This window comes from Saccopteryx leptura, chromosome X (assembly GCF_036850995.1).
Source record: "Saccopteryx leptura isolate mSacLep1 chromosome X, mSacLep1_pri_phased_curated, whole genome shotgun sequence".
NCBI lineage: Eukaryota > Metazoa > Chordata > Mammalia > Chiroptera > Emballonuridae > Saccopteryx > Saccopteryx leptura.
The window spans coordinates 52,061,378-52,078,098 of NC_089516.1; the positions used below are offsets into that span (position 1 = coordinate 52,061,378).

The 16,721-nt window shown below is 39.6% G+C and overlaps 1 protein-coding gene across 10 annotated transcripts in view; it reads left to right on the plus strand.

The window, feature by feature from the left end:
- The window catches only part of CASK (calcium/calmodulin dependent serine protein kinase), a 516,731-nt gene that overhangs the window by 254,655 nt on the left and 245,355 nt on the right, over positions 1-16,721 (plus strand). For all 10 annotated transcript variants that reach the window (XM_066357577.1, XM_066357582.1, XM_066357576.1 and 7 more), the window contains exon 5: positions 6,023-6,095. In XM_066357577.1, coding sequence (XP_066213674.1) covers positions 6,023-6,095 — 73 coding nt within the window. The remainder of the gene's footprint in view (positions 1-6,022; positions 6,096-16,721) is intronic.

Sequence of the window (16,721 nt, forward strand, 5' to 3'; positions counted from 1 at the left end):
AAATAAATAAATAAATAAATAAAATCAGAGTGCTGAAAATAACTTAAAGGACTGCCTAATGCAACTTTGAGCTCAGAGTGGCTTGACGTTCCTCAAATTCATTGCCCTGCCTCCTCCTCCCTGAGGAGGAAGGCTCCCAGTCTCAGAAGATGGAGCAACCACAGCCATAGCACAAGATAAAAAGTGTGCTGAATTCGAGGTAGCTGCTGTTTGGTATGACTGGAGCTAGGAGAAGGACCAAGTGCAAGTTTACATAAGCTGTAATTAATTCCTTAAACTACTGATGAATTTAGGACAGAACTGAGACTTTCTTTTGAGCCCTGCTCATTCAAACACATTCTAGGGATTTTTTTTAAATTTCATTTTTCTATTGATTTGAGTTCTTATAACTCTAAATTTGTATTCTTCATTGTGCTTCAGAATTTAAAAGCATTTTAATGTCAAAAATAGTCAATGTCATCTTAATTTTTCTTATGGCAATAGTGGTAAAACACAATCTAACTACATGAAACTTTCAGACTTTTTCATATTGTTTATATTTATTTTTTCAAGAATTTAAGGCAACTTGCCTTTTATACTTTCCTATGTTGATATCTTTCAACAACAGCATCAAATAGGGAAAACTAAAACTTCTGACTGTTGATTTTTGTAAAATAATGAAGCTCAATGCAGAAGATGACCTTTTCCTTTTTGAACCACAATGACACTGGGGTACCTGGCAGATGTACTGGCAGGGTTGATGTTAAACCAGGACCACTGTTACTCTGTCCCCACTCATCCATATTGCTTCTCCTTAGCTTCAAGCTTGTTACTGCCACTGGGCTGGGTGTCAGAATGGGGAGAACAGTAGTGTGTAGAGATGATGTCATACACTGAAATGACCTGGCGTCTCTCCCAATCACAAGATTTATAGGAAAAAGTACCATATTTCCCCATGTACAAGACACACCCTTTTCTGAAAATTTTGGGGTCCAAAACTGGGTATATCTTATACAGTGGTTGAAGATATTTTTACTTGCATTTCCCGCCTTTTTGCATTGTTTTTGTACTCCCTGAAGACAGTAATTCATTGTCAAACACAGATGAGGACAAGCTAATGGATGGGGATTTTGACAGTGATGAGGAGTTGTATAAATTTTATGATGAATGAAACTTGCGTTCAATAACTTTATGTAATACATTGTTTTTTTTCAAATTCCTGGCCCCCAGTTAAGGTATGTCTTATACATTGGGGCTTCTTATACATAGGAAAATATGGTACGTATTTTTTTTTTTTTTTTGCATTTTTCTGAAGCTGGAAACAGAGAGAGACAGTCAGACAGACTCCCACATGCGCCCGACCGGGATCCACCTGGCACGCCCACCATGGGGCGACGCTCTGCCCACCAGGGGGCGATGTCCTGCCCATCCTGGGCGTCGCCATGTTGCGACCAGAGCCACTCTAGCGCCTGGGGCAGAGGCCAAGGAGCCATCCCCAGCGCCCGGGCCATCTTTGCTCCAGTGGAGCCTTGGCTGCGGGAAGGGAAGAGAGAGACAGACAGGAAAGCGCGGCGGAGGGGTGGAGAAGCAAATGGGCGCTTCTCCTATGTGCCCTGGCCGGGAATCGAACCCGGGTCCTCTGCACGCTAGGCCAACGCTCTACCGCTGAGCCAACCGGCCAGGGCAATATGGTACGTATTTATATATATCAAGATGAAAGCCTGCTGGTTTTAAAAATCTGTCTGTTTTTGCTGTTGAAGTGGTGATTTTACGAAAGAAATTTTCCAGAAGAGACCACAAAAAAGTAGCATTGGGACCAGCAAGGGACACTGTGAAAAGAGAGGTTTGATACAACTTATTAAAAACTCTTCCTAATAATAACGAAAGAGCTGGGGCTGCCTCAGAAAGTGTTATTAAGTATGTTCTCTATTGCAGAGGATCAGTGACCATGTAACAAGGGACATAGATTCTTTCTTTGGTTAGACTGTTAAACCAGATGATTTCTAACCTTCCTTCCTCTCTGATTCTGTGGTTCATTGTTTGGAAATTCAGCTTACATCAGTATTCTAATGAGAACAACTGCAAGAAGACTCTGAGACACCAAGTAATCAAATTGATGTTTTTCTCCAACTGGCTAAGCTTCAGGAGGAGCAGCAAAGCATGGCTAAAATAAAACTGTGTTCAGTCCTCACAACCCAATTAGTGATTACTTCTGTTCTTTCTGGGGTAATGATTTGTGGAGTAAGCTAACAGACAGGATCAAATTATGAAATCAGAGTCTCACAAATCAGAGAGATCTTCTTACCTAGTACCAAGGCTTACTAAATAATTGCAAGGATACTAGCCATAAAAAGGCTCAGCTGAAGCAGAAAGAGGTCTGGGCCTTCAAGGGCAGCTTCCTGCGTCATTCATTCCCACTTCAGAAATGCACCTCTGGCCCAGAATAGGTGAGGTCTCTACATGGAGTCTGTGGAATTACACACAGGGGAGCAGCATTCAATATGAAACCTGTCCATTGTATACTTACGTGTAGCTTACATGACATCTTCCAGGAAGCCGTCCATGCCTGAAAAAGCCTAGGTTCACTTTACCACAGGTAATCATTAAGGGCATTTCAGTGGTAAGTTCTTTTCTGCCTAGGCAAGAGCATTAATCTTTTTACCCAGAGTTGGCAAGGAGAGTAGGCTAAGTCACCTCCCTTCTTTTCTTCGACCATGCCACCACCCCTGAAATGTGTCCTTCGAAAGGAAGTAAGTGGATCGCTGGCTAGCTCTTTTCTTCCTCAGAGTCATTCCTCTTTTTTGGTCTATTTATTTTTTTATCTTTTATTTTTATTAATTTTAATTTATTGTATTAACATGGATTCAAGTGTCCCACTCAATATAACACCTTCACCCCTACCCTTGTGTCCCCCATTAGACCCCTTTTTTCCCCCTCCTCCTCACTCCCTCCCTCCTTCCCTCTAGGATTTGCTGTCCTGTTATCTATATCTCTGTGTTATGTATATATAATTTCACTAATCCCTTCACCTTCTCTGATCCCATCCCCTCATCCCCCTTCCCTCTGACTGCTGTACCTCTGGTTCCCGTGACCTCGCCTCCGCCTCTATTCCATTCCTCAGTTCACTTTGTTCATTAGATTCCACATATAAATGAGATCATATGGCATTTTTATTTCTCTGCCTGGTTAATTACACTTAGCATAACCCTCAGGTCCATCCATGGCATCTTGATCATTAGAGAAGATGGAGACAAACATATATTGCTGAGATTCTCTAAAAGTGTAGGCCACCATGATACTTCATGAACTGAAGCTCTTTGATTAAAATTTAGTCAGTAACTCTAGAACGTGTGGGTGGATTTGGGTTCTCTCTTTACTCTACTTGCTTATACACTATTCACATGCAGAGCCTCCCCAGGTCATGACGAGGAGGGTGGAAAAAGATCAGTTTAAATCTGGGGATAAAACAATTTTACCCTCACATACACACTTCAGAGATTCTGATATGTATGATATTTGGGTGAAATAATTGAATACTCTGATATTCAGATTTTTTTAAATTCTCATTCAGTGAGGTTTTTTTTAATGAGGCTTTGTGATAGGAATTTTCTTTAAGCTAAAAATATAAGCAGGTGTCTTAGTACCATATAGCCAAAGTAGTCCATAGTGTAGTATAAGCTGTGTCCACATTACCTAGTTTAAACTTATCCATTGTTCCAGTGTTCACATCTAGGTGCACAAATAGGATGTTCCTAAATCTTTGACTAAATTTAACAGTAATTATGATATTGTAATAATGACAACCTTTGTAGTGTGATTCAGAGTTTACACTTTCACATTTGTTGCTTCTCCCATTTCAGGGTGTCACAGATCCTCCAAAGTCTGATTTGAACCAGGAAAGGGCAACCCCACCACGTTAAGAACCTCTAATTCAAACAGAAATTTAATTACAGGCTCTACCATCCCAGGCAAAGAGTATGTGACCACAACCCCTTATGTGTGTATTTGCAAAGTAAGAAAAATGGAACATCTAAGGACTGCATTGGTCTAGCTTTCTACTTAGAGCCCAATTTTAAGCAGACAACAATAGGAGTAAAGTCTTGGTTTGTTTGTTTTCCTACCTTTTTTTAAATTGAACCCTCCTAATCAGTTGTAATACATGAAATAATACATTTGCTAATTAGAGGGACTTTCATATTAGTTTGGTTTCATAGTAGCAACCAAAAAGGGAACTTATTGGAAAAGTCTTTTAATTTAAATCAGGAATGACGAATTTTATTTTTTTGTCTTGAGTCACGAGCATATACACAAGGTCATTTGTGAGTATTATTAAGTTATTTCTTTTTATTTTATAGTGTGGAGAATATAAGATCTGGAAAGATAAAATAAAATTCAATAAATACTATACCATAAGTAGTAATAAGTATGTTGCATTTCTATGTCATGGCTAGTTGGAGAAGGAAAAGGAAAATAAGAAAGGAATACTGATAATAAGAAAAAAAGACAGATATGAAGGGAACAAAATGCAGAAGAACAGATGCAAAAGACACTCAGAAAGAATAGTAAGATCGCCTGACCAGGTGGTGGCGCAGTGGATAAAGCGTTGGACTGGGATGCTGAAGACCCAGGTTCGAGACCCCGAGGTTGCCAGCTTGAGTGCGGGCTCATCTGGCTTGAGCAAAATAAAAAAATGCTCGCCAGCTTAGACCCAAGGTCGCTGGCTCAAGCAAGGGGTTACTCGGTCTGCTGTAGGCCCGTGGTCAAAGCACATATGAGAAAGCAATCAATGAACAACTAAGTTGTTGCGACGAAAAACTGATGATTGATGCTTCTCATCTCTCTCCGTTCTTGTCTGTCTGTCCCTAGCTATCCCTCTCTCTGACTCTCTCTTTCTGTCCCTGTAAAGAAAAAAAAAAAAGAATAGTAAGATCACAGAAGAACTTTAGAATGGAGGGAAGCAAATCAAAGTAAGTTCTGAAGGAATACTGAATAAACTACTCTTGCCACTTTTTAAGGGCTGTTCTTCAAAATGCTAACTCCTCCTAGACCCAGTGGGGAGCCTTAGTTGACCCCTGTTGGCCACGTGATGAGTCAAGCTTCCTAGGACTGAGGCCCAGTACAAACTCTGCTTTGTTCAAGTATGCCCCAGCTAAAACTTGTTTATGTTACAAAAAGAAATTGTAGTCATAAGGGGTTTCTCCCCTCCTGTTGAATGACCCTAAGAGCTAAATGGAAATAAGGCAGAGAGGCAGCTTCTGCTGTCAGGTAAAATGTTCCCAATCCTTTAGTCGGAATCCTCAGGAGACCTGACTTGGGGTGGTAAACACACAATATAATACATAGATGATGTATTATAGAATTGTACACCTGAAACCTGTATAATTTTATTAACTACTGTCATCCCAGTAAATTCAACTTAAAAAAAATAAGTAAAAAAAGAAAATTCCTCTGAAGAAAAATAAAAAGCCTCAATATACCTCTATGCACTGTTCACTTAATAGCAATGCAGGGTAACTACAGAGTATTAACTGAGTGTCAGAGAATAGTTTTTTTTAAAGATTTTATTTATTGATTTTAGAGAGAGGGGGAGTGAGATTGTAGTTGCTTCATTTTAGTTGTTCATTGATTGCTTTTCATATGTGCCTTGACCGGACAAGCCCAGGGTTTCAAACCAGCGACCTCAGCATTCCAGGTCAATGCTCTCTTCCCTGAGCCACCACAGGTCAGACAGAGTATCAGAGAATAGTTGGTGTTTGTTTGTTCTTTTCTTCATGTTTTAAGCTTGAATTTTTAGTTTAAAAAGCTATTTTACTTATGAACTATGTAAAATTCTTTTGACTTAGATATCTCAAAAAATATAGAACACATTAAAGCTCATAAACTTCTCATTATTAAGCCTCAAATTCCACCAGTCTTGTCTACTCAAATGAACAGTGTCCATGGGCAGCAAACATGAAGGTGGGAGTTGCAAACTAGGGACAACTATATATTGTTTGAAAAATAAGTTTTTTCACAGTTTTGTATTTATTTTGTTTTTCTACAGTCATTACATGAGACAGATACTGGAAGCTCTACGCTATTGTCATGATAATAACATAATTCATAGGGATGTGAAGGTAAGTCACTTTTATCATCAACTTTAATATTTGTGAAGAGAAACTGATTTACAATAATGAAAATAATTAGAATTTTTTTTAATATTCTTATTTAACTGCTTTATATTTATGGAGTTAAAGTACTAATTCTTTAAAGCAGCACTTTTCATCATTTCAAATTCTTTATTTTTGTTAAAATGTACGTGGATTCTAAAATTTTGTTATTACTCTTTTGCCATGGTGTGTGTGTGAAGAATAAAAAAGTCAACAAATAGAAAATAGTAAACAGTATTCTGTGCTAAGTTAATTTGGGCAGGAAGGGAATGACCATGTGGTCTATATAGTAAAACATCATACACCTATGTTTTTGTAATGTTGCAATGTAGAATAGTCAACATTTTATTTTCTTTTGAAGATAGTTTTTTTTGATAGTCTGAAATAGCCTGACCAGTGGTGGCATGGTGTCAACCTGGGATGCTGAAGTCCCAGGTTTGAAACCCCTGAGGTCACTGGCTTGAGCATGGGCTCACCAGCTTGAGCATGGGTTCATCAACATGATCCCATGGTTGCTGATTTGAGCCCAAAGGTCACTGTCCTGAAGCTCAAGGTCACTGGCTTAAGCAAGATGTCACTGGCTTGGCTTGAGCCCCCCAGTCAAGGCACATATGAGAAGCAATCAATGAAAAACTTAAGTTTCACAACTACGAATTGATGCTTCTCATCTCTCTCCCTTCCTGTCTCTCTCTTTATCTCTTTCTCTCTCTCACTCACTAAAAAAATAGTCTGAAATAATAATTATAGATGTAATATGGTGTGTACCCTGCAGAATATGAATATTACCATTATTCAATCTTTCTGCCTGTTTGATCCCAGTAACAAGTTCATGAGAACTGTTAGGCTCTGGCTCTGAACAGTGTCAAACAGAACATGGAGACATGCAAGAAGGAGACCAGTAAGCCTTCTTCCTGATCTCCAACCCCTGCCAAAGCCTTGAATCACTAAGAGCAGGGGTCCCCAAACTTTTTACACAGGGAGCCAGTTCACTGTCCCTCAGAACGTTGGAGGGCCAGACTATAAAAAAAACTATGAACAAATCCCTATGCACACTGCACATATCTTATTTTAAAGTAAAAAAACAAAATGGGAACAAATACAATATTTAAAATAAAGAACAAGTAAATTTAAATCAACAAACTGACCAGTATTTCAATGGGAACTATGGGCCTGCTTTTGGCTAATGAGATGGTCAATGTCCGGTTCCATATTTGTCACTGCTAGCCGTAACAAGTGATATGACGCACTTCCAGAGTCATGACGTATGCGTCCCGCGTCACCGGAAGTAGTACTATACGTGAGTGACGCCATGCTTTGCGGCGCCGCCACATACAGTACTCCAGGAGCACAGGATGCGGATCCTGTGCTCCTCTCACTGACCACCAATGAAAGAGGTGCCCCTTCCGGAACTGCGGCGGTGGCCAGATAAATGGCCTCAGGGGGCCGCATGCAGCCCGTGGGCCATAGTTTGGGGACCCCTGACTAAGAGCCTCTGGGGTCTCTTTGGCCCCACTGTCCACTTGCAACACTATTTTGTCACTGGCCTCTCTCTAACCCACAGCATCCACAGACGTGGCGCTCTCCTTTCCTCAAGACATATTATCAAAGGTCTGGCTTCTTTAGTGTATTTTAATCGTTAAGGAAATCAAGAAGAGTTAAAGTTTCTATAATGTTTGGGAAATTTTAACTGAAACTCTTGTGGTTAAAAGCTGAGGAAAAGCATGCCCTGGCCGGTTGGCTCAGTGGTAGAGCATCGGCCTGGCGTGTGGAAGTCCTGGGTTTGATTCCTGGTCAGGGCACACAGGAGAAGCGCCCATCTGCTTCCCCACCCTTCCCCTCTCTTTCCTCTCTATCTCTCTCTTCCCCTCCTGTAGCCAAGGCTCCATTGGAGCAAAGTTGGCCTGAGAACTGAGCATGACTCCATGGCCTCTGCCTCAGGCACTAGAATGGCTCCAGCTGCAGTGGAGCAGTGCCCCAGATGGGCGGAGCATCACCCCCTGGTGGGCATGCCGGGTGGATCTTGGTTGGGCACATGCCGGCTTCTGTCTGACTGCCTTCCTGCTTCTAACTTCGGAAAAATGCAAAAAAAAAAAAAAAAAAAAAAAAAAGCTGAGGAAAAGCATAAACAATTCGAAAACAATCTAGTGGAAAATGAACAATCATTAGAGAAATGGACAAAATATATATTAGTATAAAATTAGTTGTGAAATATCTTATTCATACTTTTCAAATGTGGTAATAGGAAGATGATACTGTTATTATCAATAGTCAATACTGAACAACCCATGGATACATAGTCCTTTTATTTAAACAGTATTTTTCAGTTATACAGCGGGAATAAGAAGTGTGGGAAGAAAGCCCTGGCCAGGTAGCTCAGTTGGTAGAGCATAGTCCCAATACACCAAGATTGCAGATTCCATCCCCAGTCAAGGCATATACAAGAATCAACCATTGAATGGATAAATAAGTAGAAGAACAACAAGTTGATGTTTCTTTTTACTCACTCTTTTCTCTCTTTTCCTCTCTCTAAAAGTAAATAAAAATTTAAAAAGAAATTAAATTATCAAACGAGGGAAATTGTCAATGGTAGTAGCATGCATTTAGTTAATACAATAAAGTGCATATAAACAAAGTAGAATATATGACAGAAATGACCAATTGAAAACTTAAATGAGTAGTATAGATTCTCAAGAGGCAATTTTATTTTGAATTCTGTTCTTGAAAGCTAGTTATATCAATATCAGATAATAAATAATGATTGACAATATACTCTACTATAATACTTTCAATAATACAGTCAGCTTTTGATTAGCCATGATATTTTTTCTTCTTTCTTTTTTTGTATTTAGTGAAAGGAGGGGAGACAGAGAGACAGACTTCCACATGCACCCTGATTGGATCCTCCCCACAAGCCCACTAGGGGGGCGATGCTCCATTGCTCAGCAGATGAGCTTTTCTTAGCACCTGAGCAAGAGGCCATGGAGCCATCCATCCTCAGCACCTGGGGCCAACTTTGCTCCAGTCGAGCCATTGCTGCAGGAGGGGAAGAGAGAGAAAGAGAGAGAGAGGCAAGAAGGAGAGGGGTGGAGAAGCAGATGGGTACTTCTCCTGTGTGCCCTGACTGAGAATCAAACCTGGGACATCCACATGCCAGGCCAATGCTCTACCACTGAGCCAACCAGCAGGGCCCCTAGCCACGATATTTGATGACAGTCCAAAACCAAATAAAATCCACACATTTCACCTTTTCATTTACCTTCTGATTGATTTATTCAAATATTTGGGTGCCTGCTTCATGCTGAATACTGTGCTTGGAATCCTAAAAATTTTATGGTCTTAGTAGGGGGAGATGAGGTAGTATATTTATTACTTACTGCTAAGGATCAACACAAACCAAAACTTAGTGACTTCAAACAACAACCATCATTTATTTGCTGACAGGTACACAGTTTGGACAGAGCTTGATGGGGCTTCCTCGATTCTGATTCACAAGTTGTTGGCTGGGATGCCAGGGCTAGTATGCACGAAAGCTTCACTCATTTTTCTGGCATCTCAGCTGAAGTGACTAGAAGTGCTAGGAGCTGGTTAGGCCTACTTCTCATTCATGCTCTCTCTCCCTCTGTATCTCTCCTTCTCTCTGTCTCTCTTTTTCCCTGTTTGAATCCCTCTCTTGTCTCTCTCTCTCTCTCCTTCCGTCCTTCCTTCCCTTCCTCCTTCCCTCCTTCCTTCCCTCCCTTCTCCTCTCCCTTCCTTCCCTCACTCCTTTTCTCCCCTATTCTCTCTCCTCTCTCTCTCTCTCTTTCTCTCTCTCTTTCTCTCTCCCCCTCTCTCTTTCTTTCCAAAGAGCAAACATGGAAGTTGCCAGGCATCTTGAAGCCTCAGCCCCAAATTGGCACTATATCATATCCTCTGCATTCTATTAGTCAGAAGGTCACAAGACTAGCTTGAATTCAAGTGGAGGAAAAATAAATTATACCTTTTTGTTGCAGGAGCAGCATATATGCACAGGATAGGAAAACTTGTTTGTGGTCATTTTCACAGGCAGGCAAAAGAAATAATTATGATCAAAGTATACAGTGGGAAATATTAAAAGACAAAGTCAGAGAAACTTAATGGAGGAGGTCACATTTGAGCCTGGTCTTGAGTCATGGGGTAGTTTCATGGAGACAAGAAGACATTTTCAGCAAAAGGAACACTGTGTGCAAAGGTTTAAGATTAACATTGTGTTTTATTAAATTAGTTTAGTATGTCTAAGGCACATGCCAAATAATTTTAAGGAAGCACCAAAAACATGCTCAGAAAGGAAAGAGTGAAGTAATTCTCAAACTACAAATTAGCAAGAAGAAACCACCAGAAAAGACACTGTCATTCAGTTGGCAAGTGGACTCAACACAGAGCACATATTAATGCCATTCTTTATATTTTGGTTCCAGAATGTATACATTTTGCATGAGTAAATGGAATACTCACATTTAGCTACTTGATAGTTTTGAATTTGAGTGTATTTTACTTAAGACAGTCATCCAGAAAATATGTATTGAGTGACTACTGTGTGTCAGACACTATTCTAGGAACCAGAGCTACATAGTGAACAAAACAAGACAAAAATCACTGTCCCCATGAGCTTACCTTCCAGTTCAGGCAGACAGACACTAATCAATAAGCATAAGTAAGTCAACTATATAGTAGTTTAGATGGTGAAAAGGACTACATAAAATAAATAGAGTATCCAAAGGAACAGGGACTACGAGAGAAAGGAGTTGTATTTTATATAAGGTAATCAAAGCAGGCCACATTGAGAAGATGCCATTTGGGTAAGGACTCAAAGAAGAGAAGAGGGAATGGGCTAACTGACATGGAAGGAAAAGTGTTCTGGCTAAAAGGAAATACCAGTGCAAAGACACTAAGGCAGGAGCATAACTGGCCAGTGGGGGTTAGAAGCACTGATCTTACCCAGCACAGTCAGAAATTCAGGTATAATTTGACTCTACCGTCAGCCCTTACACATCCATGGATTGAAAACAGATTTTCCAGCTGCAGTTGAGAAACCCCATACGAGAAAGCGCTACTGTTTTTCCATCCGTGGTGGGTCGAATTCCTGGATACAAAACTCTGGGATACAGAAGAGCTGACTATATTTATTGAAAAAAAGATCCACATGTAAGTGGACCTGTGCAGTTCAAACCTATGGTATTCAAGGAATTCAAGGATCAAGTGTGCATTGCTTTGTTGGTAATACATTGAATAGGACCTCAAGGGTGGAAGCAAGGAAGCTGGAGCTGGACCAGAGTGGTGGCTATGAAGGTAGTAACAAAATAGATTCCAGATATATTTTGAGGGTTGTGTCAACAGAATTTGCTAATATAATTTTGGTAACTTAGTTAAACCAAAGTAGGTCTATTCAGGACCTTGTTATAGGGGTTTCTCAACATATGGTCATTATAAAACTTTAATAACAATACATTTCACATGGTTAATAATTTAAAATTTCACTTCACCCTGGCTGGCTGGCTCAGTGGTAGAGCATTGACCCGGCGTGTGGAAGTCCCAGGTTCGATTCCTGGCCAGGGCACACAGGAGAAGCGCTCATCTGCTTCTCCACTCTTCCCCTTCTACTTTTTCTCTATCTCTCTCTTCCCCTCCTGCAGCCAAGGCTTCATTGGAGCAAAGTTGTCCGGGCGCTGAGGATGGCTCCACGGCCTCCACCTCAGGCACTAGAATGGCTCCTGTTGCAAGGAAGCAACGCCCCAGATGGGCAGAGCATCGCCCCCTGGTGGGCATGCCCGGTGGATCCTGGTTGGGCGCATGTGGGAGTCTGTCTCTCTGCCTCCCCACTTCTCACTTCAGAAAAATACAAAAAAAATAATAATAAAATTTCACTTCATGTGTTAATATTTCTGCTAATAAAGCAGCCTATCTGCTTTTCTTCACATTCAGATATATATTCAATGACTTGAATGTATATCAATTTCATTTGTAGATTTTGGTTTTTGTAGTTAAAGTTTTTATCAAAGTTTTCTTTCCTTATACTTAGTAAAGAAATAGAAGAGCAATGTTTCATTCCTTTAGGAAAATTTAGATTATTTAATTATCTGTTATATCTAGCCAAAAATATTCTCAGTCTCTCCCTCTTTCTTTCTCCCTTTCTCTCTTTCCCTTTCTCTTCCCCCTTTCCCCCCTCTTTCTCATATCCCCGGCATTGATCTGAAAGCATTAGGTTTCCCAAAGGTCCTAGCATTATATTGATTAATAATGTTTTTTTTTCTTTACTCAGTAGGCAGTAGGCATTTCTTTTTGAAATCATAATTGAGTAAAAAAAAATTTGTTATATCCAGTTAGATTTGAGTTTATGATGCCACGTGACCTGTAGTGGAAATGACTTGCTTTGGAAAAGCAGTTTTACATGAAATTGAGGGGGAAAAAGGAGTTGTATAAGCCTTTGAAACTTGGGGAAGTGTGTTACAGTACAGAGTCTGCTGGAAGCCACCCTAGTGACACTTTGGACTTAGGTACCTTGTTGTAGAAGGCTGTACTTTGTATTTTTGCCTCTGCCTAACCTCTGCAAACCAGATGCCAAGAGCAATTCCCCCAGTTATGACAGTAAAAATGCCTTCAAACATTGCCAAATATCCCCTGAGGTTCAAAATCACGCCTCACTAAGACCCCCTGTCATAATGTAATCTTTTTCACGCTTTGCCTCCCTATAGGCATTCATTAACACATGCATGCAAATTCCTATTTTTTTCTGTCACTTTTCTCCCCTTTATTCTTCTTTTCTTTGTCAAAGGAAGCGAAAAATTGATCTTTCAGTGTTTTTCTCTTTTATTCCTCTCACCCCTAAATTAAAAGTACTTTATAAGAAATGGTACAGATCCTGAGCTGTGGTGGCGCAGTGGATAAAAGTGTCGACCTGGAACGCTGAGGTCGCTGGTTTGAAACTCCAGGCTTGCCTGGTCAAGACACATATGGGAGTTGATGCTTCCTGCTCCTCCCCTCTTCTCTCTCTCTCTTTCTCTCTCTCCTCTATAAAATGAACAAATGTTTTTTAAATGAATATATTTTAAAAATCTAAAAAGAAAAAAAATAAGAAATAGTACTCCTGGCTCCTTACCTGCCTATTGGCTCTTTTAAGCACTGAGTGTTGGTGGAGTAGTCTTATCTCACCTAACTCCTGGAAACAACCTCACAGTACATCACCTGGGTGTGGAGAGATGATCAATCCTCACACCTTTCTGCAGCTCTGATGTACTGACACACATTTTAGTAACTAAAGTTGAAGTTCAGCAGCTTCTCTGCATGCGAACTACTACTCACAATCACTTCCTATTCTGAGGGAGGCCTGTGTCCAGGAGGTTTCAGGCTCAGTTTTTAATTCTCAGAACTGGGCAAAAACCCCAGTCACAGAGACAGACACAACCAAAAGCCTACACCCAGCATTTCTGTGTGCATTTCCTTTAAATGGTTTTCCTCATGAACCCATGAACACGCCTGGCTGCTCTTTGGTCCCCTTCTGGTCTCAGTTCTCCTTTCACCTGCTTCAGGCCAGACTTTATCATAGACAGGAGTTCATCATATTATGCTGGCTGCCATGGCGTCGTGGGTTTCTTACAGTGTTTCTTCCTCTATTGCTCTTAGTTGCTGACATTTCTTTTACATCCCAACAACAGCTTCCAAAAGTCCCCCATGTTGTATAAAGAAATTGAAATTCTCATTAAAATGAGAACTTACTTATTTTGTTATTATCAGAAGCAACTGGTAATCTTTTGCATTACTTTTGGAAGGTTGTTGAGCATAATGTGCATGTTCATCTTGAATGTGGGGTTTTAATAATTGCACTTCAGAAAACCTCATGAATTATAAGATTATCTTAAATTTACCTTGTATTTCTAACTGCTGTGCTTCTCTGCTTCCACCACACCCTTCAAAAAACTCAACTCCTCAATTTCAAAAAAAAAAGAATGATTGATTCTTTTGCTTGTTACATGTGACTCCTTTCTCTGCTCTGCTTCATCTGAGCCAGGGGCAGCAAGCAGGTATGATATAGTCAAAGTGTGTTTTTCTGTCAGGTGTATAAACTTTCAGGCTCTAGTAACTCTTCCCTCTGATACCAATTCAGTTTGAATTTGGGGTCAGTCCAAGGAAGGTCCATGGCATGAGTCTGCACGATTGAAATATTTGGCATATGACCAGGTCCCTCTGGGCTCCCTTTGTGGTTTGCGGGGCAAGGTTTCCTTTCAGCTTATCTTCCCACATTTGTTCATAACATCTCCCACTCTGCAGACTGCTGGGCCAGGGATAGGCTGTGCAAGTCCTCACCAAATCAGACCAGGATGGATATCCTGCTCTTCTACCTAGGGAGAAGGGGCTCACTTCCAGGTTGAATAGTCTATTCTTAAATTAGCTTATCTAGTCTTAATGGTTTGTATTCCTGATTAATTGTTTGAAAGCTTGCCTTAATGAGAGGCGCATCTATGGACAGGATAAGAGGGGAAATAAACATTTGTCATGACCTATTCTAAGATATAATTTTGTTGCCCTAAATCAAAATTTGGGGTTTCTGAAATTGTTTGACTATAACTCAAGCACATTAAAAACACTGTTTTTCTGAAACCTACACTTTAAAGTTAGGGAAATTTAAAATGTGATATTTCCTATAAAAGTTTTACTATGACATTAAATAGCCAGTTCTTAACTTACACAAAAGATTCAACATAATTTACAATCACCTACCTGTTCAAGAAAGCTTCTGTGGTGTAAAGATAAACATGATGAGTTTAATAAGCTCAGTACAGAGAATTAAATGGGAGTTTTCTGTCTGAGCAACTTAAAGAAAATTTACATAAGTCTATTTCTGCCTTTTTTAAATGTAGGCAACTCTGTTTTGGCAATATCTTTTATATTTTATTTAAAGTAGTTAGCAATGTAAAGTGGGTTTTTTAAATAATAATTTTTAGAAGATACATATATATTTAAAATCCTAAATGCAATGATATTTTAAACAATATAGCTTATGTTAAATGACAACTATTGATAATCTCAGCTCCTCTGTTCTCTCTTTCTCTCTCCTTCCTTCCTTCCTCCCTTCCTCCCTTCCTTCCTTCCTTCCTTCCTTCCTTCTTTCCTTCTTTCTTTACCTCCCTCTCTCCCTTTCTTTCTTTCTTTCTTTCTTTCTTTCTTTCTTTCTTTCTTTCTTTCTTTCTTTCTTTCTTTCTTTCTTTCTTTCCTTCTCTCTCTCTCTCTTTCTCTCTTTCTCTCTTTCTTTCTCTCTTTCTCTCTTTCCTTTTTCTTTCTTAAGTGAGAGGTGAGATAGACAGACTCCCCCGCATGTGCCCCAGCTGAGTTCTACCTCACAATGGGGTTGATGCTCGGACCAACCGAGCTACTGGCTGTGAGAGGGGAAGAAAGAGAGGAGGGGAAAGTGAGGGGAAGAGAAGCAGATGGTTGCTTCTCCTGTATGCCCTGAACGGAGATCAAATCCAGGACTTCCACACACCAGCCTGATGCTCTATCCACTGAGCCAACTGGCAAGAGCCCTTCTCAGCTCCTCCTAATCTGATGAGTGTTTGTTTTAAATCTTGTATAAGAATAAAACTACTGGTATGACTGTGGAAAAGCTGGATGTTTCAGGAACTCCCCTGGTCAACTTAGAGCTATTCTGTGATTCTCATGTCTATGAAGTTACTAGCTTGAACACCTGTGTTTGCAACCAGTACTTAGAGAGGCACCTGGAGTTCCCAGGTCTGCCTTTGTCTCTGCAAATTAATCAGCCAGAAATCATATTGCTATTATAAAAGCCTAGATGTACACTATAAATATTTGAAGCCAGCATGTGTTTTTTCAGACTTCTCTCTGAACATTTTCTTTTCTCAATTAAGCATTGAAGTAAAAAGGGAGAAAAAATATTTACTGTTTGTTTTCTATTCTTTTTAAATTACAGTTATGCAGATGTGTTGGGATAATCTCTAATGACATTGATCACATGGCTTTTGGGGAAACTGTACAGTGAATTGTTTCTATATTTTTAATTCAGTAACAAAACATGCTAAGAGTTTAAAGGCTTGGAAATGCTATGTGAATTTACTTGAAACTTCTTTTGAAGCACTGAAGAAATTAATATGTAGAGAATAAATAAGTCTTTAAGCAGTCACTAAGTGACAGGTTATAATTAATGTTTTTTCAACTTCATTTTTATTCAGCTTTTTTTTTGTTTTGTTCTTATCTGAGCAGAGAATGCCAGTACCATGGGAGTAGAAATAGAAAACACACAATAGCTCCAAAGGTGCTTATGATCTCTTTGGGAAGATAAAATACACATTTAAAAAAAATAAGTATAATGTATACATTTCAAAATATAGTTGCCATCATTTGTCTTACTGACAAGATTACATGGAAGAAAAAAATGAACATTAAGAAATGCTTACTTTTTAAATATTTACTTAGATATTGGAGAAAATTTGGGCAACTTACTTAACTATGCACTTTACTTTTTCATCAGTAAATTGACATACTTTAGTTGTGATATTTAAAACAATACATGTAAAGCATACAAGAAGAATGCCTGGCATATAGCAAGTGCTTAGTAAATGGTAGCTA